The sequence below is a fragment of the Elephas maximus genome, chromosome 13 (assembly GCF_024166365.1).
Source record: "Elephas maximus indicus isolate mEleMax1 chromosome 13, mEleMax1 primary haplotype, whole genome shotgun sequence".
Classification (NCBI taxonomy): domain Eukaryota; kingdom Metazoa; phylum Chordata; class Mammalia; order Proboscidea; family Elephantidae; genus Elephas; species Elephas maximus.
The window spans coordinates 39,765,078-39,790,544 of NC_064831.1; the positions used below are offsets into that span (position 1 = coordinate 39,765,078).

Sequence of the window (25,467 nt, forward strand, 5' to 3'; positions counted from 1 at the left end):
ACAAAATGGGATGTTACAGGAGGCTACCCGAACCAAAAAAAAAAACCATTGCCGTTGACTCGATCCTGGCTCATAGCAACCCTACAGGTCAGAGTGGCTGATGGATTTGAACTGTCTACCTTTTGGTTAGCAGCCAAATGCTTAACCACTGTGCCACCAGGGCTCCAGGAGGCTACCCCAGTATGTGTAAACTTTAAAGCCCTACATGTTTAGTTCTTTGTCCTCTGTCCTCTATAGAATCCCTCAGAGTTCTTAGGAACTCAGTTGAAAACTGATCTGGAATTGTAGTTCAGCCTGGCCCAGGGGTTGGAGTTGAGGAATTATTGTCAAAAGTGCTCAAGTCTGTATGTGAATTAGACATTTGTGCTGAGTGCATTTCTCTCATATGTGTGCTATTTTCCCATACCATTATTGATGTGTATTTATAAACAACGATAAGTCATTTGGACTGCTCATAGCTTTTTGTCATTTTTTCAGTCAGTGAATGTAAAACTACAACTACTATGATGTGGGGATGTATTGTGAATTTTTTAAATTGTTCAAATGGAGTCTTCAACTCAATTTTTAGATTAGGGAGTTTGATCTTATCTTGGATTTGATAGTGACTCAGGTTTGTTCTCTAGAAAACTCCTATCAGAGAGGGCTGTGAAAAACATTTATTCATAGGGTGCTAGAAGGGGATAGGATCCTTAATGATCATTTAGTTAAAAACCTGACATGCCAGCATCTGTGTCTCACACGCGGGAAAGCTGTATCTCGTGCAGAGCTTCAGTGATTTGCCGACAGTCAGTGCCTTTGAGTGCTGAATCGTGGCGTGCTGCATCTGCCAGTTTGCACTTAGGCTGTTTTTCCCCGACAGCAGTCTATGTTTGTCCAGTGGCTTCATTGGAAGGTCAGTATGGGATGCTGTTCTTTGTGCAAAAATTGTAGGCGCAACCTGCAGAGATGGAGGTTTGGTCAGGGTGGCTTCCTGAAGTATGACGTGCCCTCGAAGAAGGCTGTACTACTTAGTTAGACCAAATTGCCTGTTTGCTTTGACACAGTAATGAGAATATAACTGGAGAGCATATAATTAAATATGGACCCTAGGTCCTGCTTTTTGTAGGTTGAAGAAACAGGGCTGTGGATTTTGAGATTTTCAGTTAGAAGTGTAAAGAGTAAGAAGAATTTTGTGTATTTCATAAATTATTCATATATTTGTGGGTAATTCTTGAACACAAAATGTTGGGTTTTGTTCATTTTAAAGAGCTCGTCAGTCAGCCAGCCAGTTACTCAGAGTAGCAACCCGTGTGTCCAGAGAAAGTCATCACACGTGAGTGACAGGAAAGGAAGCAGGCAGAGGACAGATACCGAAGAACAAAAAGAGAAAGGTACGGTATTTCATTATTTGAAAGTTGATGCTAGAGGTCTGTGTCTGGTTTAAAATCATGCATTGAGGAAAGAACCCCTTCTTTTTTAATCATTTCAGCAGTTACTCTAATGTCACTTATCTGACTGCCTCAGAGAAACACTGACTCAAACAGAAGATGCTAAATGTTTATTTTGAAAACCACATTTTGTACTGACTTACCTTGGCTCAAATAGTACTTTTACGTTTCTCTGTCTTAATATTTTGTTCTTCTGTATCCAGACCTGATGAATGGTTGACACTGCCTTTTTGTCTTGATCTGTTACAGACCCTAACCACGGACATAATCACTCGGATAAGAAACCCGAGCCCAACACATTGGAGGTAAAAGGTTTAAACACTGTGTCTTTTCTTTTCCTTTAACACTGATAGTACAACAGGAAAATGGAAGGAGAAGACGGAGATATTTTCAGCTTTTTATAAATATATTTTAGGGAAATAGATAAGCAGAGAAAAAAATCGGGAAAAGATGACAAATTATAACCATTTTTTCAAGGTACATTATGATGCCCTATCTGAATTGTTGGAAAGTAGCTTTTACTCTTATTACTCTATAGTAGATTGAGATTTTTTAAGGAGGCTTGGTGGCACAATAGTTAAGTGCTCAGCTGCTAACCGGTAGGTTAGTGGTTCGAACCCAGCCGGTAGCTACATGTGAAAAAAGACCTGATAATTTGCTCCCATAGAGATTACAGCCTAGGAAACCCTGTGCGACAGTTCTGCTCTGTCATACGGGGTCGCTATGAGGAGGAACCGACTTGACAGTAAACAACAAAATGTGGTTTTGAAGCCACACCTCCAGTAAAAACTGCCCAGTGCTTTAATATGACAGAAATGTGCAGGCAGAATTACCTACCTTTTGAAAACCAGAGAAAATCGAAAAGCATGTTCAGTTGTGAGAGGGTTTAGTCCGGTGCAGTAGGATGCATGATAAAGGCAGCCACAGTCATCCCAGGATGTAGGTCTTTGAAATACAAAATTAAGCCTTTTTTTTTTTTCTCTTTGATTCCAAAGAGTATTGGTGGTGATAAATGTGCACGAGTGTCATCACCATCAAAATCAAAGAAATCAGAGTACCCACCTCCTGCAGAACAAGTAAGTGTGGTGCTGCCTTGTCCTTGAAGGTACCGTGCTCTGGGTTTCTTAGCTGTGTGTACGATCATTTAAAAGCAGAAAACGTCTGTACAGGAAAACATCTTTGTAGTGAGTTGGCTTGACAGATATTTTAAGGGAAACAGTGAATTTCTACTTTATTTCAAAACCTTTTTTAGAGATGTCTGATCCTTAACAATTATTATTTCACAGAAAGGAGTGAATGTAGTGATTACAGAGATTTGAAAAATACCCATTTAAAAAACAAAACCACTGATTTACAACCTGCATTGTAGCAGACATTTTGGTTCTTTCTTAATACAGGAGAAGAAAAATTTTTTAGTCCTTGCCTTTTAATGAACAGTTTTCTTATTAGCACGTTGTTTTATAATAGGCTTTGTGTGAGGAGGTTTTTTAAAAAACTGATGAATTCCATGGTGATTTCATTTATTTTGCTGCCTTACTTTAAAAGCATCGTGTTCAAATTGTTAGAGCATTTGTTTCTAACTCTGCCGGGGACTTCTGTGACTTTGGGTAGGCAACTCTTGGTTAGGAGCGTTATTTGTTGCATGAATTTTTAGCTACCATGTTTTTTTCTTTTATTTCTAAGACCAGAAGGACAATTTATATAGAAATGGCAGTTGTGTAAAAGGCAGGCAACTAAAGTTACGTTTGGCAGGTAAAAATTAGTGTTTAAGCACAATGAATTCTTGTCTTTTTTTTCCCTCCTTGAAGAAACCACCAGAACATGTGTCTTTGTCAAATCCAGCTCCCCTTCTAGTTTCTCCAGAGGTACATCTAAGTCCTGCAGTGCCTTCTTTACCAGCCACTGTGCCAGCCTGGCCAAGCGAACCTGCAACTTTTGGTGGACCAACAGGTTAGAGAAGAATTAAAAAAAAAAACAACCAGTCAACCAACAAAAAAGCCTTTCAAGTTAGACACTTCAGGTTCTTGTGCGAGCAATTGACTGACCTCAGAGCAAGGTTAGGTGTGTGGAGCCTCACAGAACTGTCTGATCTCCGTTTTGCTCTGCTTCCTGTGTGGGAAGGCCAAGTTCATTTGGGTGGCACTCATTTGAGATGTGCCACCCAAATCCCAGGAGTGTGACATCTGAACTGATGATCTTGTTGCTTCGATTGTTCAGCACTAACCAGCACCACAGCTTGATGCCTTTCCTATGCGCCAGCTCTTTATGGCCCCGGATGAAACCCTTTGCCAGGGTCCTGTGGTTTACATATGTTTTTGTAAGGGCTGCTATTAGAAGACATTGACTCAAAGCTTGTTTCCTGGACTCCTTTCATACTGTATTCCACGGGGGTCCTTGGTTGATACGAAAAGTACTTCCTAGATTGCTTGAAGTAGATATACTTTTATTAGCCCTATCGATTATATAGCATTCTTTTTACTTTTAGTTTGTTGGAAACATATTTGTAGACGAGAATTATTTTTACCTTTTTGCCATTTTTGATTCTTTCCCTTCCTTCTTATAGGTGTTCCTGCCCAAATTCCTGTTATGCCAGTGACACAGACTCTGACCACTGGGCCTGATTCTGCTGTGTCACAAGCTCAGTTAACACCCTCTCCAGTTCCTGTTTCAATACAGGCGGTTAACCAGCCCTTGATGCCTTTGCCTCAGACATTGAGCCTTTACCAGGACCCGCTCTATCCTGGGTTTCCTTATAATGAAAAGGGAGATCGAGCCATTGCACCACCCTATTCACTGTGTCACACTGGGGAGGACCTGCCTAAAGGTGAGATCCTCCTCCATGTTGTAATTGAATGTATCCAGTAGAATCAAGTTTAGTGAGACATTAAGAGATGTAATTGGAGGTCACGTCTGATTGCTGAGTAAGCCGAAGGACTAGCTTGGGAAGTACAGCAGAGGTTTGACTATAAATCATTTATTCTCTCCTATATCATTTTTTTTTTTTTTATATCATTAGATGATATTTTTTGTTAGGTTTAGTAACTTGACTCCCCTCATGTCATTTTTTTCTGAAAACAGACTAAAATCTTTTTGAATTAAGATCTTTTCACTAACCAAATACTTAAATATTACTGAGTTTCCTCATTGGTTTGGATTTTGAAACTACTTCATTACATCATCCATGAGAAATTATGGAGAAGAATGAATATAATAGAGTAGCTCTTATTATGGTGTACTGTATTCAATAATACTTTTTAAAAAATAACTCTCTTAAATTTGCTTCTTTTAAAGGAATTTTCCCCTTGCCCCAGATTATAGTTTGTAAAATTTTTTATCCATATAAAAACAGAGGAATGCAGTGACTACCTAGGTGCGCCTTATCTAGGTTTGTGTGGGTAGTTTTATCATCCTCAGTCAGTGGGCAGGTGTTCAGAAGTGAGTCTGAGTCTGTGGCTAACTGGCTAATATCAGATAGATACGTTGGCTGATATCCTGCTAATCTCATGTTATTCATTAGATTTATGCTGATTTTCCCCTTTCCCCACATTTTTACTTCATTATTTTTAAAACCCCACAGGAAAGTTAGAAAAGAAATATCAATGAATATGAGATTCCTTCACCTAGATTGTTTTAATCAGATCAAATTTGTCAATTTAAGCATTTTTGGGATTTAAATGTTAACATAGGCAAACCATGTTGCGCCTGGAATTAGCATGTAGTAACAGAGTCTACCACCACCTGTCAGTTGGTTGTCATGTGGTGGCTTGTGTGTGGCTGTGATGCTGGAAGCTGTGCTGCCAGTATTTCAGATACCACCAGGGTCACCCATCGTGGACAGTTTTCAGCAGAGCTTCCAGACTAGGACAGACTAGGACGAAAGGCCTGGTGATATACTTCAGAAAATTAGCCAGTGACAACCTTACGGATCAGAGCAGAATATTGTCCAGTATAGTGCTTGAAGATGAGCCGCCTAGATTGGAAGGGACTCAGAATCTACAGTGGCTACAACAATGAACCCAGGCACATCAACGACTATGAAGATGGCACAGGACTGGGAAACATTTAGTTCTGTTGTCTGGTGGGGTCACCGTGAGTCAGAGCTGACTTGATGGCAGCTAACAACAACAGCCTGGTTCCTAGTTCCTGGTTATATTATACACTAGAGAAAACAATTCCCATAGGTGAAATTGTCTTTAGAACTATAAGACACATTTTTGTATTATTTGAGGATAAGGGGGAAAAAAACTTTATGTGTGTATAATTTTAGTGAGTGATTGTTACTATTTTCAGATAAGAGCATTCTTCGATTCTTCTTCAATCTTGGCGTGAAGGTAAGTATATTTTATTTTAAAATTATTTTTCATTAAGTTGTTACTATTTTAAATTATAGGTAGCCCCCGACTTACTGTAGGGTTCTGTTCTGATGACTGCTCTAAGTTGTGCTGACGGAAGTTGAATATCTCTTTATTTTTCATTAATATTGACTTTTATTGTCAATGTCTTTATAAATCTGATCTTTATATGTCTTTGGGGGTTGGAAAGATTATACATAAACTTAACAGCTTCGGTATTGGCACTTCCTGCTTCTCTGGTTATATGCACGTTGTATTAAGTCAAAAAAAAAAAAAAAAAAAAAAAACCCCAAAACCGGATGGTTTTAAGTGTGGTTCGTCCTAACTCAAGTATATCGTAAGTCGGGGACTACCTCTGTTCTATTTCAGTAAGTGTTAACTCTGTCCTGTCATAGCCAAAGGTTTGCTGAATCATCATCCTAAGAACCAGCATTTTCAGTTCTGTCTAGTGGTAGTTGAGCCTCCAAGTTTTGTTTGCTTTTCCTCTTATTTGCCAATGATTGAACCCCTGTGAGCATACTCAAGAAATGGCCAAGCCTGTGGGCAGCTGAGTGGAAATGCCCTCACTGGGAAATTAGGTCAATGATCTGAGTTTGAGGTTCTGCTTCGTCACTGTTTAACTCTTTGGCCCTGGACAAGCCATTTAGTATATCTGAGCCTAGATTATTTACGTAATGAGACTAATACTCTTGTACCTGCTTTACTGTTAAAAGGATCAGAAGAAATAAGATGTGAAAGTACTCCTGCATAGGAGCTGTGGCTGTTCCCTAGCGGGACAGTGGTATTTTTCAGGAAGTAGTCAACCCAGGAAAAGCTTGCATTGGAATGAGAGGCTGGAGAACTGCGGTCCTTTGTCACTGCTGTCCTGTCTCCTGTCTGGATCCGTTTTTCTGGATTTCAGACTTAAAATGTGAAATGCCCTAGTCTGTTCTACTAGCTAGTTTCATAAAAAAGAGACTTGACTAATTTCACCATCTCATGTATTCACTGGCTGGCTTTATATTTATCTAGCTAATGTTGGCTTTAGCTAATTGGTTAATTGGCCAACCAGCTGATAATGTCTTCTTTGTGCTTAGCTGCACCTTGGCAGGAAAAGGATTTGGAGTATTTCGTTTTCAACATTACTCTTCTTTGTCTAGAAGTGTAACTTAATTCTAGCTCTTAGAGTGCTCAGACAGCTCTGAGAATTGGTAGTTGTTTGAGATCTTGAAGATTAGGTACTTCTATCAAAACCTGTTGCCGTTGAGTTGATTGCGACTCATAGCGATCGTATTAGTAGAACAGGTCCAGACAAGCTCGCTGGCTGGCATGGGGTCACACAGCAAGGCAGTGGCAGAGCCAGAATGCGAATGCAGGTCCATCTAAACAGCCAGTGATGAAGATCTTCAAAGACACAGGCTGAAGTGCTCAATGTTGGTGGTTTTTGAGATCTGTACCACCTGAAATTATTTCCATAGAATGAAAACATTGACCGTAATGATCTATGCATGGATTCATTGGATTGTTTTCTGTCAGCTCCTGTACCAGAAATTTGGGTCGCTCTCAGGACAGAGAATCTGAAAGCAGTGACTTAATTTTGTACTACTGTTTCACTGAGTTCCTTTTCATGATCTAGCATTTGGACTGCAGACTATGTGGTCTGTGGTCTTTGCCGCATGAGAAACTTACTTGAGCCCAGTAGTTTTACATAGATAACCACCCCGAACCTCTTTTTTTAATCCTTATTGCTTATCATGTTGTTTTGTCTCTCCTTTAGGCATATAGTTGTCCTATGTGGGCTCCACATTCTTACCTGTACCCTTTGCACCAGGCCTACCTGGCAGCCTGCAGGATGTACCCAAAGGTCCCTGTCCCTGTGTATCCTCATAGTCCTTGGTTCCAAGAAGCTCCTTCGACCCAGAATGAGAGTGATTGTACCTGTGCAGAGGCACACTTTCCTATGCAGACGGAGGCCAGCGTGAACGGTCAGCTGCCGCCAGCGGAGATTGGGCCGCCAGCGTTTTCTTCACCTCTTGTCATCCCTCCCTCTCAGGTGTCTGAAAGTCATGGACAGTTGTCTTACCAGCCTGATCTTGAATCTGAGAGCCCTGGGCAGCTTCTTCATGCTGAATATGAAGAGTCACTGAGTGGCAAGAATATGTTCCCACAACCGTCCTTTGGACCTAATCCGTTCTTAGGCCCAGTTCCCATTGCACCTCCTTTCTTTCCTCCTGTGTGGTATGGGTACCCATTTCAGGGATTTATAGAAAACCCAGTAATGCGGCAGAACATTGTCCTGCCCTCTGATGAGAAAGAATTGGATCTGCCCCTGGAAAATCTGGATCTGTCTAAAGACTGTGGTTCAATGTCAGCAGTGGATGAGTTTCAGGAGGTGGGGGGTGAAGATGTACCCCCTCTCCTGGAAGGAGGTCTGACCAGTAAGCATGAAGGCCAGGTGGAGCAGTCATCCCAGACACCTCAGGCAGAACTGGCCTTGGCTTCTACCCCTCCCGTGACAGAGGGACAGGTTTCTCTTTCTACTCAGATTCTAAACAGGGAGAGAGGAACCGTTGTAGAACTGGAGCCTAAAAGGACCAATCCAAGTCTGAAAGAGAAACCAGAGAAAGTGAAAGATTCCAAGACTGCTCCTGATGTGGTTAACCCTGGGGCCAACTCGGTGGATAGCAGAGTGCAAAGACCAAAAGAAGAGAGTTCAGAAGATGAAAACGAGGTGTCTAATATTCTAAGAAGTGGCAGATCCAAGCAGTTCTATAATCAGACGTATGGAGGCAGGAAGTATAGAAGTGATTGGAATTATTCTGGTAGGGGAGGGTTTCAGCACGTGAGAGGGGAGGAGTCCTGGAAAGGGCAGCCCAGCAGAAGCCGGGATGAAGGTCATCAGTACCACCGCAATGTCAGAGGACGCCCGTACAGGGGAGACAGGAGGAGGTCAGGGATGGGAGATAGCCACCGGGGACAGCACACCTGAAGCGTGTTGCTGGGGCACTGCAGAGGAGACGCCCAGAGGTGGCGCATTCGTGAAGGCTTTGTAAAAGAGACGTTAAAATAAAAACCCTCGTGGGAACTATTTCCTCCTCTCCCCCTTGACCCTCACTCCCAGCCTGGATGTGAGATTTTGGACATGAGTTCAAAGGGGCAGATGAATTCCTGGTGTTGCCATTTTTCTTAACTTACAATCTGTTTATTGGGTGACTGCCCCCATAAAGAGTAGAAAATAAGTTTGTTAAAGTATTTTTTATAAACAGCTTTAATATAAAACATCATAGGTTTAGTGTTTGGTTTTTTTCCTTGTATGATGTTTGACTTCAGATATTAGAAATGTATGCTTTATATAGCATTTACTGAAGTGACAACAAAATGTACCATTTGACACACTATAGATTCCAAAACATAACATTGCACCAAATAGAAACGTATATTTTATTATTCAATGCCTTAGTCATAAATTGGGCTCAAACAATTCTCAGCCTAAAACACTGTTGTCTTTTGAAATGCTTCCAACCCAAAGGCCTTTCATCTCAATATCTGTCAAACTTGAATTCTGTCTTCTCTTTAATATTTAATATCCTGTGTCTTAGAAATGTTGTATATAGTTCTTTTAATATTCATAGCGGTATATTTTTGAATTTTGGTGAGTATTTGTTGGACTTGGGATTGCAGACAGGAGTAGACAGATGTTTAAGAAATCATAGGAAATCCAATGAAATACAGCTGTTCCCACAAGAATTCTTAGCACTGGTGTAAATATCATGGTGCCTACTCGAAAGCAACATAGATGCTATGCATTTTGAAAATAACCTGCATCTGGTAAAGCTGCAGAAGTTTTTTAATGCCACTTTAACACTAATGCACTGACAGATTCTAAATATTTTGTGAGAAAAAATGTTAAAAATTGATAGTTTGACAGGTTTCTGTAGAGAGTTTCCTGTGTTTTGTGTTTCTCCTTGCACCACTGGTTACGTTTCACTTTACATTTGCATGTTCAGCGTGTCGCAGATGAAACTTGTGCACAGAAGTACGGTGATTGTGACTTCTAGTTTTTTTCCTAGAGGATGCTGCTAGAAAATGGTTTGGCTTTGCATTTTACAGCTTGTTACGTTAGGCGACATGCCTCTGACCCTGCCTCCTTTCTCCAGTCTGCAGTATTCCTAGCGGTTCCCTTTGCATGTTGCACTCTGTCCTCCTTAGAGATGTGACTCTGCATTAACACAGTATTCATTCACCCGTGGTGTTTTGTGAAAATTGCTGTAGCTTATACTCCTTTTTTTGTACATATCAGTGTGAAAAACTACCCTTTTTTATGTTAAGAGATTACCTTCTGATCAGGAAGCTTCAGTGCTATGCAAATAACATAGTAGTAGTTTCTCTCTGCATGCCTGTGTAATATGCCAGGCCAAAAAGATGTGCTGGTTTTCTTTCTTTCTTTTTTTTCAAAGCAGATTACTTTAAAAGCAAATACAGTTCACTTGAATTCGACAAAGTGAAGCAGATGAGTTTTCTGGGTTCTCGGATAACCTAAGGAAGGTGTGGACGCCAGCTAGGCTCAGCGAATCTCCGCCGTACTGTAATAATAGTGGTATTTACCTCTGTGCTGTTCTAATGACCCAATGTCTGTGGAACTGCTGATTGGAGTAGTGATTAGCATTTAGGTGTTTTGTAACATAGAATTTTAGAGTGCACTTTGAAAGATAACATTTTATTATGATGGTGCTAGGTAAAAATTTGTAAAGACTGGGATGGTTGCGTGGAAAGAAGACAAGTTCTTGAGAGAAGCTCTTGTAAGGAATTTCTGTTGTCACCTTGTAAGCTAGAACCGTTATTAAAGTTACTCCTTATGTCATTTGTTTCTTAGTTAACATCAGTGTTCGAATTATGGAATGAGAATAAGTAAGATTAGAGGGTTCTTCACCTTCCGCCCATGCTTTATGTAAGTAGGATTAGCTTACTTGATAATTTTAATGAAAATCACATTTAGATATAAATATTAGATTTAAAACTTCAATATAAGTTTGATCTCAGGAGTCCAAAAAAATTGCTGTTTCCAGTACCCTTCATTTTATTGACTGGGATTTGTTCTCAGTTTCTGGAAATGTTTAAAAATTGGATGGGGCAGAATACTGTTGGTGTTTTCATTGTCACACTGTCTTACCTCACTTGAGTAACAATACTCCATAGCTCCTGAAGGAAACACTGATTTGCTTTCCTGTTTCCCGTATCTCACCTCAAGGACATGATGGAAACAGCGCTGAACTGAACGAGCATGTTAGCAGATGGTACTTTACTCAGTGACCTCTGGGATGAAAGAACTCTTGAGTTTGAGAATAAATTTGCATGAAGGTCTCTTATTTTTTCCTTTTGGCTTGTTTTTAAATGTATTAGTCAAGGAGATTTTGCCTTATGCTGAGGTCAAACTAGGACTAGTGAACCTTTATCCTCCTTCGTTTTAACTGATAAGAACAATACTGTATGTTGACGTAAGATACGGTTTCTACATAAAAGGAGCAAAAGTACAGAATTAGAGAACCATTTGTAGTTTGCGTTGGAAATTATGGAGCTTCAACGGTGATCATACACAGTTTGAAGAACAAATGTTTAGACTGACCAAAGCTCACCTCTTCTCTTTGTTGTAGTTAGGTGCTTTTGCTGAATTTGAGTCCTGCCCCCTTTCCTTTTAGTATTATATATCTTTCTCTTCATCAAGTTCGTTTCCTCTCAGAGAAATCTATGACTCCTGCCCTGTGTGCTCCTTGGCAGCACGATACTGGGCATCTGTGGAGCCCTTGTGCTGCTTCCTGGTGACCCATGTGCTCACGCGCACGGCAGGCCTAAGCTCAGACCTTGCCTTGACCTGGCAGGAGTAGGTTTTCCAAAGCACTGTGCTGATGGGGCTTATTTGAGGCAAACTCTCTCTGTATTCTTGCAGCGTGTTGTTTCCTTTCTAACTCCAGGTTGAATTAAAATGTCTGTGAACTGCAAACTTGCTTAAGATTGACTTGGTGCAATAAAGTTCCTTTCTAACCTTTTCTGGTTTAGGAAACGTTCAGCCATCCTAGAAACTAGCAATATTTATTTTTGCCTCATTTGTTTTACCAGCCATTTTTGATGAGGTAAACTTCTGCCTTTCACTTCTGGGTACTGAGCAAGGTCCCTTCTAGTGTAGCTGAGGACAATGCACATCTGGCTACACTCTGTTTACTCTATTTTGCTCCCTATTTTATGCCTAAATGCTGTTGTGTTTTTGTTCAAAATCTTAATAATGGCTCAGTTTCAGTATGTCAGTCTCAAAGAACTAAGATTTTATTAGCATCAGCTATTTACTCTCCTGCTAATTAGGATTTTTTTTTTTTAAAGAGAGACTTTTTACTCCCTGAAGTACAAGTTTTGGAAGATCCTAGAAGACGGGTGGGTGCATGTCTTAATGCTGAGAAATAGCAACTTTGGGGTTGAATTTACTTGAATGGATTAAAAAGTGTATTGTTACAGAGTTAGAAAAAATTTTTGTATGAAAAATGATAATAGCCTTACACTGAGTACAAATAATACTTAAAAGCATGTGAAGATGTGATCATTTGTGATGTTACTTGTAAAAAAAAAAAAAAAGTATATATACATATCTTTTGAAGTGTCGAAAGGAAAATAGTACTTTATATTCTTTATCATATCCCTTTTTGTAAGTGTTGAATATATTCCTGTTTATTTTTCTATGTTCTGTTTTGTAGCCTTAAGAAGTGTTTCAAACCTACCTGAATGTATAAAATAAGAGTAAATGCCCTACATGGTGTGATGCTGCACTAGATATATAAAACTGTGTGCATATATTAAATTTTGTCTCTTGATTCTGCTTGTGATTTCTTTGGTTCCAGGGCTAATATAAAGATCATACAGGGAGTTGGCCAACCATATGGTTGAGACAGCCTGAGGAGTTGAATGATATATGTCAACCCTGGTGAGAGGAAGGAGAGGAAAGGGAAGCAGGTACCTAACAGCTGTGTGAGGGCTAATTGGGTTTCCCTGTGTAGTCCGGTAGAACGTGTGAGCAGGGAGGCAAGGAGCGTGTGTGTAGTTGGGTGGGCCCTTGGTAGAACGTGTGAGCAGGGAGGCAAGGAGCGTGTGTGTAGTTGGGTGGGGCCTTGGTAGAACGTGTGAGCAGGGATGCAAGGAGCGTGTGGGTAGGGCCTTGGAGAATCAGCCACTCCAGAAGTGGATGGGATGAAAGGTGAGACCAAGAGAAGTCTGTGCTTCACAACAGTTGCCCAATGTGGGGTTTCTAGAAAGTTCTCTGTAACTAGAAGAGCTCTTTTTTTTTTTCCGAATAATTTATTACAGCTTCACTGAAATTTGAAAGGCTCTGTAGGTTCAGGTCTAGGGAATAGTTTGAGATATAAGCAGCTATAAAAGAGGAAATACAGCTTTTCTTCAAAGACACATGCGCCTTGACTATAAGTGCTTGTAACAGTATGAATCATACAGTTCTCAGAATAATTTTTTTTGGTGAAAACACAGATCACGCACTTTTTTTTCTGCATGTACAATTCAATGACAGTGGTTACATTCTTCATGTGTCAGCGTTCTCGTTCTCCCCATATTGTTTCACCACCATTGACTGAGACCATCCAATAAACTCCTCCTCTGTGAGTTACAGTTGTCAATTCGGTCTGATAATAAAATTCTTTAAAAGTGTAATGATCAGGGCAAACATCTGTTCAGCTGAACTGTTAGTCTGAAGATCACTTAAGGGGATAATTTCAGTTCAAGATTGAAAAGTTTTCTCCGGGCAACAGATTTGAGAGTTCTTCCAGCCTGAATGGTTCCACGTGTCGTCCCCCCCGCCCCCCCGCCTCCATTTTGATCAGCACTTGCTGACTTGAGTCCTTGATCAAAACGTTCAGTGTTGGTGGCCAGGCACCATCAGTTCTGGTTGCTTGTCAAAGGAGGCAGTAGTAGTTCATGGAGGCAACTAGACCCGCAGTCCATTTCCTTCTCTGACTTCTGGGTCTCCTGGTGATCTAGGTGAATAGAGACAATTGTTGCATCTTGGATGGTTGCCTGCAAGTTTTTAAGATCCCAGATACTAGAACATAGTAGTTCTTAGGTTAATTTTCTAAGATAAGCTATAGACATGGGTTTTTGGCTTTCACTTATGGGTGAGACATTTGGGGCTTCAGAGTCAGCTTGAAACATGTATCATTCCTGTGATTTTTGCACATTTAGAAAATGAAAAAATTCCTAAAGGATCAAGAGTGTGGTTCTTATTAATACCCTACTTCCTGGAATATTCTCCTTACTAAACTGGCAGGTTAGCTGATTTCAACAAACTGTAGTGAGCTAGTTTTCTTATTTTAAATGAGAACCTTGGCTTTGGACTAACCACCTTCTGATGGCATAAAAGACACACTTGCTATGCACATAGCTACAGTTGTGTAACTTATTTGCTTCCTATAAATTACAAATTAGGAATAAGAGCATTTAAGTCTTTTATGACTTTATAAGTTACTTTTAAAAACATTGCCATTTATTTTCTCCCCCAATCACATTATCTTTATTTCACATGGGAGGAAACTGATGCCAGATGGCAATATGGTGGATTAGAAAGTCTTGCTACAAAATACCTAGAATATTAGATAAAATCTTAAAAAGTCTTTAAAAGTGATAGTTGAGATTGCAAATTTAGGAAAATGCTTAGGGACCAAAAATAGAGACCGGAAACCAGAGGCACAGGCATAGAGATACAAAGGGTGCCCTCCATGGGAAGGGATGGATGAGGATGGTGGCCAGTCTCATTAACAAGGAGCGATGTACATGTGGTAGAAAGGCTTTCATTTCAGCCAGTGAAAACTCCATGGATCAAGATGGTCTGATCTGCAACCAATCATGGGGATGGCATAAGACCAAGTGGCATTTTGTTGTGTTGTGCATGGGGTTGGCCATGAGTCAGTGGCTGACTGGAAGGCAGATCACCACCACAGATATAGACACGGGAGAACACGTGCATTAAAGCACGTATCGCCCTGTGAGATGAATAAAAAAAAAAACCCCTCTTTTGGCCTGGGCTCCAGCTTATCAAAAGAAAATTTCCAGAATGTTGCCATGTTTGTGTAGGTTTAAGGTCCAGTAATCCCCAAACTGAGAAAGATGAAAAGTGGTTCCAAGTGGTAATAAACTTGGGTGATCTAGCAGAAGCAAAAGAAAAGTCTTGGTAGGGACAGACCTCAGCCTAGGAGGAATACTTTTCGTGGCAAGCAACAGAAAACTGACTTATTTTCGGTAGGTTAAATATTTACTTTTCTTTCATACGAAATCTGGAGGTAAACGGCTGCTAGGAGTTGTACGGTGTTTGATATCAGGACTAGCATCCTTGCAGCCTTCTGGGCATTTCCCTTATGTGTCACCTCATGGGCACAAAATGCTGTGGATACCCACATTAGCAAGAAGCAGTATCAGAGAAGTATCTCATTAGGGTAGTAAAAGCTCTTCCAGAAAATCCTGACAGACTTACGCTTTCAACTTACTGTCCCAAACTGGGTCATGTGACCTATGTGAAATGGGGTAGAGGATCGTCATGATTATCTTAGACCAACTACGGCTGGGCACACTGCCTACCCTAACAAGTTTGCAAGGAATGATGGAAAGGGGCTGAACATCAGCTCGCAAACCAAAATAATACGAGGAAACACTTCACCAAAAGCAAGTCAGCAGTTGGAATATACAAGTTCAGACCTGCATGAGCAAAGTGGATGGAATATAAACATGAAAAGACAAAGGAATAAAAGCATAAGATCCTGAGCAGTAATTCTGCCTAACTCGTCTTGCTTTGTCTCTTCTCTTCAAGCCCTATACTACTTCCAAGCATGTAAAAAAATTAAGTCTTAAAGGTATGGAAAGCCCGTCACAATCTGAATTCATCCTCCCCTACCACTAACCGTATCTTGACTGCCCCACACTCATTTCTGTCTGTCAGATCCTCTAGGCTATCTCATTTATCCATATAATCCAGTGAGATAGGTGCTGTTACACTTTTTTCCTGGGAGTTACTTCCTCCACATAGCCCTTCCTGATTCTCCAATCCAGAATTAGTTATCTTCTGAACCAGAATGTTTACAATATGCCAGACACTAGGTTAAGAGCTTGATACACATGTATCTAAATACATTATTAAACATGAAGGAGATAAGCAACTGAGTGGTTTTTTACTCTGGCTATTTTCTGTGGCATGTGGGGTTATTCCTTCAATAGAGTAGGCCAACTACATGTGAGGCACTACATAATATGCTGAGTGATAAGATACAGGACTGACTTCAAGAAGCTAATGGTAAAAATTTAGGTTACACTGTAGAAGTAATAGCTGTGGTGTCAACATGCTGTTAAGGCTACACTTCATTAGTGGAACCCAATGAAACTGTCTCCCTAAAACAGTTGCTACATGCACAATATAAAATTCAAAAGGTACTGTATATATATGGGCAGACATGTGTCCTTCCCTATTCTCAACATCACCAAGTTATCCCTCCCAAAAGCAATCTGTTTTCTGGAGTATCCTTTTGGGTATTTTAATATTCTCACATAAATAAGTGGTAATTTTATATCAACTGTGCCACAGCTTGCTTCTCTGCTTACTATTTTAGAGGTTTTCTTCTAACCAGGACATAGCAGCAGTCTTGTTTCTAACAGCTAACATTTACACTGATGTGTATTTGGGCTGGCAACACTGATTTTATAGACAAACCTGTTTTTCACGTTAGCAGCTGTAAGCCTTTTGTTACTATTTAAAAATTTAATATCTAAATCCATGTTTTAAAATTTCATTTACATGAAAATTACTAGCTTATAATACATATTAGAACTGCATAGAAAGAATTGTGCTAACAAGCGTTTTCTTTAGGACAAAATACGAAATTTGTACAGAAAAATAGCTTTTATCTTATTTTATTCAATATATTTGAAATAATCATTCACGTATTTAACCTATCCTTAAAAATAGGCACTACTTATTTTAGTATAATCCATTTATGTACAAAACAAACCCTTTACATAGTCACACTTACATAATTGCACAGAAAAAAAACATGAAAGGATATATATTAAACACTGGTAATCTTTGGAAGGGTAATATGGAGGGAGATCATATTTTTTTATTCCATAGTTTTGTATATTTGTATTTTTCACAACATATATTTATGGATTACTCATAAATTATATTAAAAAAAAAGGCCTAATGGGGCCCAATTAAACTATACTGTTTGTGTTTTAATCAAGACTTCTGTTGTTTCAAGGAGCTCTAAAAGTCTATTCAAATAATTTCTAATTCTCCCCTCTATTTTGCTTGCCCCATTAATTTACTTAGTAAACCCCCTTTTTCTTCCCCACTCATAGGATCGGTTAATTCCAGTGCCGTACATTAGCCAGGAGTATAATTTGAAGTGGTTTTACTCTACAAGTATCCTGGTATTCAAACTCAGGAACTACACAGATTTCAGTACGTTTTAGAACTCTTGCTACATACTATCCAAACCTAAAAAAAAAAAAAAAAAAAGTCAAATAGATTTAGAAAATAGGGTCCTCTATATCCAAACTCAGACTGAATAAATTTGGTACCAAGGGATACTTTGTACTGCTTTCTCAGGACTCTTGCACTGACGTTCCCTTCAGGGAAGTGGTTCACAATCCTTGGCCACCCATCAGAAAAATCTGTGGAAGTTTAAAAAAACTGAAGATTTTAAGACTGTACATCTAGGGTTGTTGTGTGCCGGCAGGTCAATTTTGATTCACAGTGACCCCATGTGACAGATTAGAACTGTCCTGTGGAGTTTCCCAGGTTGTAATCTTTAAGGGAGCAGATCTCCAGCTCTTTTCTCCTGTGAAGCTGCTGACAGATTTGAACTGCTGACCTACAGGTTAGTAGCCAAGCGCTTAACCACTGCCGGGAGCAGATCTTCAGCTCTTTTCTCCTGTGAAGCTGCTGGCAGATCTGAACTGCTGACCTACAGGTTAGTAGCCAAGCGCTTAACCACTGCCGGGAGCAGATCTTCAGCTCTTTTCTCCTGTGAAGCTGCTGGTAGATTTGAACTGCTGACATACAGGCTAGTAGCCAAGCGCTTAAGCACTGCCACCAGGGGTGCCACCAGGGGTTCCACCAGGCCGAGTGGGACTCCTCTCAGATTCGTATTATTGAGGACTACTTTTTTAAGGAAAGCAAATGTTCTTTAGAAATGCTTTTTCCTAAATCTTGATCAGTGATTACATAAATGTATGCTTAAAAAAAATGATACTGCCCATGGGAATAATTACTTTTAACACAGAATCTTAGAACGAAAGAACTGAGTAACTAAAAGAGTAAAGCTGTTAGGGTTTTTTTGTGGCAGAGAGGATATATTGCAACTATTTTTGATAAATATGTTCAAAACCAACAAAAAATATTACAAATAATGCTTTAGTTAACAAAAGCTCAAATTGTAACACTGGTGTTTCATAAGGGAAGATTCTGTACTATATTTTAACAATATAATACAGATTTAAACTATAATCCTGATAGATGTTTATCAAATGTCATCCGTGGAGTCTTCAACTGGCTTTTAAAACAAGGGCAGTTTTGTTATATTGGTATACCCGGCAAACCACTGAAGTACAGAAAGCGTTCTCAAATGTTTTTAAAATACAGCAACACTGTATTTGGAACATGAATATATATGACACAACTATGAAAAATCTTCCCATACATCGTGAAAACTTGGAGGTAATTTGCATTATTTGAAATGTCTTCATTTTAGAATGTTATACATAAAATGGGTCTTCTCATCAAGAACACAAAAGTGGAATTTTCTCTGTTCAGACTACAACAAAAACTGGCTTTTTGAGGTTACATGAAATAAATTATACATCAAGTTCCAGAGTGTGTGGGGCGTAAGACCTGATTAGTTTTATATAACAAAAATCCCAATGTTTCTCTTAATAAATGGCTTATCGATATTCTCAGATTTAGTCTAATCATCCAAGAAAAAGTAGTTTCCACTCTTCTTTTGTTCTACATCCTAAAAATAAAATAGAGAAACAAAAATCAGCAACATCTCTATGTAGAGGCAGATGTCAATTTAAGACACTGCTTAGAGGCATTTGTCACAGCCTCTGTACAACCACACACACACAATTTGGCTATGTATTCACTATAATATGGTTGCTAGGAAGGCTATTTAATTCCGTTTTTATATTTTCGACTTCCAGCACCTGGCCCAAAAAGCAACAAATCGTCAGCTTGAGAACTGCCTATTATACAAAATGTATATAAAAAGAGTGCTTCCCAGTCCTGCTTATAGACTACATAGCATACCCGTTGCCATCAAGTCAATTCTGACTCATAGCGACCCTAAAGGACAGAGGAGAACTGCCCCATACGGCTGGTGGATTTGAACTGCCACCCTTTATCTTTTTTTGAGTGACCAGGAGATTTTTGCTTTCTAAAAACCAAATACTCTATTTCAAGGACTACGTCAAGTATACTCATAAAACCCACTGCCGTGGAGTCAGTCCTGACTCACAGAACCTTTAAGACAGAAGAGAACTGCCCCATGCGGTTTCCAAGGCTGTAATCTCTCTCCTGCGTGTTCAAGCTGCTGACCTTCTGGTTAGCTGCTGAGCACTCAGCCATTGCACCACCAGGGCTCTTCACACCGAGTACAGAACGCACAATTATTTTATGTTCCACAAAGAAAAAAAAAAAGCACTGGCAATTAAACTGATGTTTTCTCGTCCTTTAGAACTTCAATCTCATTGAAAGAGCTTGTTCAGACTTTTAACTTGTTTATTTCAATTATAACTCTTGGGTATGCACAAAAAGTAAAATATAAAACACATACATTCATTAAGGTATTCTTAAAAACTTTAATTCAATGGTGAATTAGTATAATCTTTCTGAAGACATTTTAAACGGCAATTAGATTCAACAGAGACAGTACGACGGTGGTTACAACTAAGAAATGTGAACAGCTACAACTGAGTCCATATGGCAATGCCAACTACACCACAACTGTTGCCTAAGAGAGTAAAATATGCCATCAAATATAAAACAGGAAAAAAACATGAATCTTAGAACTAATGAAATATGGTACATAAAGAAACAGACCTCCAAGTAGAAACATGATTCAATCAACTGTTTACATCAAGACAAAAGTTATCCATGGCTTAAGATAGTTTCTGTACATACCTTAATTGAATTGAGTTTGTTTATTCTTGGTCTATAATTGTTGGGATCTCTTCTGAATGTAATTTCAAGCTGAGACAAAAATTTATTCATGCCAGCCAAAAGGGTTTGAGGACTAAGAGAAACAAAAAAGAAGGATTAAATGTTATTCCCCAAATCTAACTATCTTTTTGAGATGAAGAGTACTAAAAATCCTTGTTTCTTCTAATTCCCCGAACAAAAGTCACCTGGTAACATAATCACTGCATATTATAAATCCTGTGATCAAAATGGCTTTGTTTATAGACCACATAGTTAGGCTCTAATTTTTTTATACAGAACAGTTTACCCTGTGTTTTTGATCTGGAAAAAAAAAAAAAAAAAAAAAAGCATTTAAGATAGAAGTACTATTTTAGAAAAGCAAAAGATCATTAATTAGAGGCGGGCCCAAGGCGGCAGAGTAGTCAGATGCTTCTGGTGAACCCTCTTTCAACAAAGACCTGAAAAGACAAGTGAAATGACTGTATTTATGACAAGCTAGGAAACTTGAACATGAAATGCAAGGTTAGAAAACTGACTGAGCAGCAAGGAGAGAAACGGTTCGGAAGAGGAGAGGCGTTGCTGGACCAGAATCTGCTGGGAAACCTCAGGCACCATTCCCAGGAGCAGATGCGGGGGGCTGGTGGTAGCGTTCAGCCAGTTTCCTCAGGGAGAGACTGCCAGCGGCACAGCCCACGCACACCTACAGAACCAGAGAACGGCGCTTTTGGCAAAAGCTAAGTACTTGCATATATATTACTGCATCTCCCGCCCCCAAGTCGGCTTCAGTGTATGGTGATTTCACTGAGCCAGAGATAGGCCCTGCTGAGCACTCTAAGCCTTTCTCCTGGCCTTGGAGAAGGAATAAATTCACAGTTGGGAGAAAAGATAATCTGCCAGCTCCACTAACCTGGGGAGCGCAGGACAGAAGCGGCTCCTGTCCAGGCATAAACGGTACATGGACTTTGAATACCTTTCCCCCTGCATGGACCCATTTCAGAATAGGCCCTTGTTGGCAGACTACAACTGTTTCAGCTGTGCAGTGGAGAGGTGGGTATTTGATGTTTGATACCACTTTGCCTATTAAACAGGGTCCTTACTTTTTTACCAACCCACATCAGGGGCCTAAGGACTGGTAGCTCCACTCAGGTCATCCAGCCATCCGTGACAGGGGTCCACGGATAATTGGCACCTACCAGTCCTTACAAACAAAAGCACTGGGTGCCCAAGGTCCATCTGCAGAACCCACACCCACCTGTGTGCTCTAGGCAACAGGAATATGGTTTCCTCATAGACACTAGGGGGATGGCTATCAACCCACTGCCTTGTTCAGAGCATGACCCCCTGCTGTAATCGGATACTAGTACAAACACCAATCACCCCTGCCCCTCTAAGACTGTCGGACAAAGCCTGTACCATACACTTGATGACCAACTACCTGGGACACCTAAGCTGAATCCATACAAGAAAACTGAATGGACTCCTAGGCTGATATATGTGATAACAGCTCAAGGCATCTGGCGACAGGACGTTCGAGCTTCAATGGTGAAAAAAATCAAGCTAGCTCACTGAAGCAACCTATTAGACATAGCAAAACAAACCAAGAAGATAGAATACAGTAAGCAAACATAAACTAATTCAATAACTTGCAGATGGCTTGGAGACAATAGACAATATCAAATCACATAAAGCAGCAGACCATGATCGCTTCAACAAGCTCTCAAAACAATCAAGGGATCTTCTGGATGAAGATGCCTTCCTGGAATTACTGGATGCAGAATACAAAGCATTAATATAAAGGACTCTTCAAGGCATCAGGACTGATATTGGGAAGGAGGTTAGACAATACATAAACAAGCCACGGAACACACAGATAAAACAACTGAAGAAATTAAAAGGTTATTCAAGCACATAAATGGAAAATTTAAGAAGCTGCAAGAATCCAGAGAGACAGCAGAAATTCAGAAGATTAACAATAAAATTACAGAATTAAACAACTCAAAAGAAAGTCAGAGGAGAAGAACTGAGCAAGTGGAAGGCAGAATTGGTGAGACTGAAGATAAAGCACTTGGCACCAATATATTTGAAGAAAAATCAGATAAAGAATTAAGAAAAATCAGATAAAGAATTAAAAAAAATGAAGAAACCCTAAGAATCATATGGGACTCTACCAAGAGAAATAACCTAAGAGTGACTGGAGTGCCAGAACAGAAAGGGATAACAGAAAATACAGAGAGAACTGTTGAAGACTTGTTGGCAGAAAACTTCCCTGATATCGTGAAAGATATCCACGATGTTCATCTAACTCCACATAAGGTAGATCTTAAAGTCACCAAAACATATAATCAAACTTGCCAAAACCAAAGATAAAGAGAGAATTTTAAAAACAGCTAGGGATAAACGAAAAGTCATCTACAAAGGACAGTTAATAAGAACAAGCTCTGACTACTCAGCAGAAACCATGCTGGGCAAGAAGGCAATGGGATAACCTATATAAAGCACTGAAGGACAAAAACTGCCAGCCAAGAATCATATATCCAGCAAAACTACCTCTCAAATATGAGGGAGAAACGAGGACATTTCCAGATAAACAGAAGTTTATGGAAATCGTAAAAGCCAAACCAAAACTACAAGAAATATTAAAGGGAGTTCTCTGGTTAGAAAATCAGTATCACATATCAACCCAAGACTAGAACACTGGACAGAGCAATCAGATGTCAACCCAGATAGGGAAATCACAAAAATAAATCAAGACAAAAAAACGCTCAAGAGGCTGGAACACTTACACAAAGCAGGTGGGAATGTAAAAGGGTACAACCACTTTGGAAATCAATTTGGCACGTTCTTAAAAATAGAATTAGAACTACCATACGATCCAGCAATCCCACTCCTTGGAATATATCCTAGAGAAATAAGAACCTTTACATGGACAGATATATGCACACCCATGTTCACTGCAACACTGTTTACAATAGCAAAAAGATGGAAGCAACCAAGGTGCCCATCAACAGATGAATGGATAAATAAGTTATGGTATATTCACACAATGGAATATTACGCATTGATAAAAGAATGATGATAAATCCATGAAACATTTCATAACATGGAAGAATCTGGGACGCATTAAGCTGAGTGAAATTAGTCAGTTGCAGAAGGACAAATATTGTATAAGACCACTATTCTGAGAAATAGTTTAAACAGAGAAGAGAATATTCTTTGATGGTTACGAGAGGAGGGGAGGGAAAAGGTTTTCACTAATTAGTTGATAAGAGCTGTTTCAGGTGAAGAGAAAGACAACACACAATATAGGAGAGGTCAGCACAACTGGACTAAACAAAATTAGCAAAGAAGCTTCCTGAATAAACTGAAGGCTTTGAAGGCCAGCGTAGCAGGGGCAGGGCTTTGGGGACCATGGTTTTAGGGAACATCTAAGTCAATTGGCATAATAAAACCTATTAAGAAAACATTCTGCATCCCACTTTGGTGAGCGGCATCTGGGGTCTTAAAAATGCTAGCAAGCGGCCATCTAAGATGCATCAATTGGACTCAACCTACCTGGAGCAAAGGAGAATGAAGAACACCAAACAGATAAGGTAATTATGTGTCCAAGAGGCAGAAAGGGCCACATAAAGCAGAGACTACATTAGCGTGAGACCAGAAGAACTAGATGGTGCCCAGCTAGCACCAATGACTGCCCTGACAGGGAACACAACAAAGAACCCCTAAGGGAGCAGGAGAGCAGTGGGATGCAGACCCCAAATTCCTGTAAAAAGACCAGACTTAATAGCCTGACTGAGACTAGAAGGACCCCGGAGGTCATGGTCCTCAGACCTTCTGTTAGCCCAAAACCAGAACCATTCCCAAAGCCAACTCTTCAGACAGGGATTGGATTGGACTATGGGTTAGAAAATCATTCTGGTGAAGACTGAGCTTCTTGGATCAAGTGGACACCCAAGACTATGTTGGCATCTTCTGTCTGAAAGGGAGATGAGATGGCAGAGGGGTCACAAGCTGGCCTAATGGACATGAAAAGAGAGCATGGAGCGAAGGAGTGTGCTGTCTCATTAGGGGAAGAGCAGTTAGGAGTGTACAGCAAGGTGTTTATAAATTTTTGTATGAGTCTGACATGATTTGTAAACTTTCACTTAAAGCACAATTAAAAAAAAATGCTCAAAACAGGAAACAGCAATGTCATTATGTAAAAGAAGACAACATTACAACAACAAAGAGAGACTAAGAAATGTAGTCACAGATCTTTCATATGGAGAGGAAGACAAAGGGATATAAAGAAATAAAAGTTAGGTTTAAACTTAGAAAAATAGGGGTAACTATTAAGGTAACCAAAAAGGAGACAAACTATCCTACTCATCGAAGTAAAATACAAGAAAAAAAGAAAGACTCAGCAGAAACAAAATCAACAACGATGAATAAGAGGAAAAGACAATAGATAAACTACTCAGCACAAAAAATTAAGTGGGGAAAAGAAACTGTCAACAGCACACAAAAAAAGACATAAAAATGACAGCACTAAACTCATACCTATCTATAATTACATTGGATATAAATGGACTAAATACATCAATAAAGACAGACTGCCAGAATGGATAAAAAAAACATGTTCTGTCTAAATGCTGCCTACAAGAGACACATCTGAGACTTAGAGACACAAATAAACTAAAACTTGGAGGATGGAAAAAAATATATCAAGCAAACAACAATAAAAAATCAGCTGGCATGGCAATATTAATTTCTGACAAAATAGACTTTAAAGTTAAATCCACCAGAAAGGATAAGGAAGGACACTATATAATGATTAAAGGGACAATATACCAGGAGGATATAACCACATTAACTATTTATGCACCCAGTGATAGGGCTGCAAGATACATAAAACAAACTCTATCAGCACTGAAAAGTGAGATAGTGCCACAATTATAGTAGGAGACTTCAACATACCACTTTTAGTGAAGAGGAGGACATCCAGAAAGAAGCTCAATAAAGACATAGAAGATCTAAATGCCACAATCAACCACCCTGACCTCACATATTTAACCTACCCTTAAAAACAGGCACTACTTATTTTAGTATATACAGAATACTCCGCCCAACAGCAACCAAGTATACTTTCTTTTCTAGTGCACACAGAACATTCTTTAGAATAGACCACATATTATGTCATAAAGCAAGCCTTAGCAGAATGCAAAACACTGAATTATTACAAAGCATCTTCTCTGACCATAAGGCCATAAAAAGTAGAAATCAATAACAAAAGAAAGCAAAGAAACCAAACACTTGGAAACTGAACAATACCCTGCTCAAAAACAGCTGCATTATAGAAGACATGAAAGATGGAAAGAAATTCATAGAATCCAATGAGAATGAAAACACTTCCTATCAGAACCTTTGGGACTCAGCTAAAGCAGTGCTCAGAGGTCAACTGATATCAATAAATGCACACAAACAAAAAGAAAGGGCCAAA

The 25,467-nt window shown here is 39.5% G+C and overlaps 2 protein-coding genes across 3 annotated transcripts in view; one reads left to right on the plus strand and one right to left on the minus strand.

Annotated features, from left to right (window-relative positions):
* The window catches only part of OTUD4 (OTU deubiquitinase 4), a 49,642-nt gene extending 37,027 nt beyond the window's left edge, over positions 1-12,615 (plus strand). Inside the window, exons 15-21 of the mRNA XM_049905778.1 lie at positions 1,247-1,370; positions 1,677-1,732; positions 2,423-2,503; positions 3,236-3,377; positions 3,991-4,251; positions 5,718-5,758; positions 7,536-12,615. Coding sequence (XP_049761735.1) covers positions 1,247-1,370; positions 1,677-1,732; positions 2,423-2,503; positions 3,236-3,377; positions 3,991-4,251; positions 5,718-5,758; positions 7,536-8,747 — 1,917 coding nt within the window. The 3' untranslated portion in view covers positions 8,748-12,615. The remainder of the gene's footprint in view (positions 1-1,246; positions 1,371-1,676; positions 1,733-2,422; positions 2,504-3,235; positions 3,378-3,990; positions 4,252-5,717; positions 5,759-7,535) is intronic.
* A 4,085-nt stretch (positions 12,616-16,700) lies between these two features.
* Positions 16,701-25,467, minus strand: part of ABCE1 (ATP binding cassette subfamily E member 1) — a 38,704-nt gene continuing 29,937 nt past the window's right edge. For both annotated transcript variants that reach the window (XM_049905791.1, XM_049905790.1), the window contains exons 17-18: positions 19,974-20,085; positions 16,701-18,804 (exon numbers count right to left, since the gene is read on the minus strand). In XM_049905791.1, the coding sequence (XP_049761748.1) occupies positions 18,757-18,804; positions 19,974-20,085 (160 nt within the window). In that variant the 3' untranslated portion in view covers positions 16,701-18,756. The remainder of the gene's footprint in view (positions 18,805-19,973; positions 20,086-25,467) is intronic.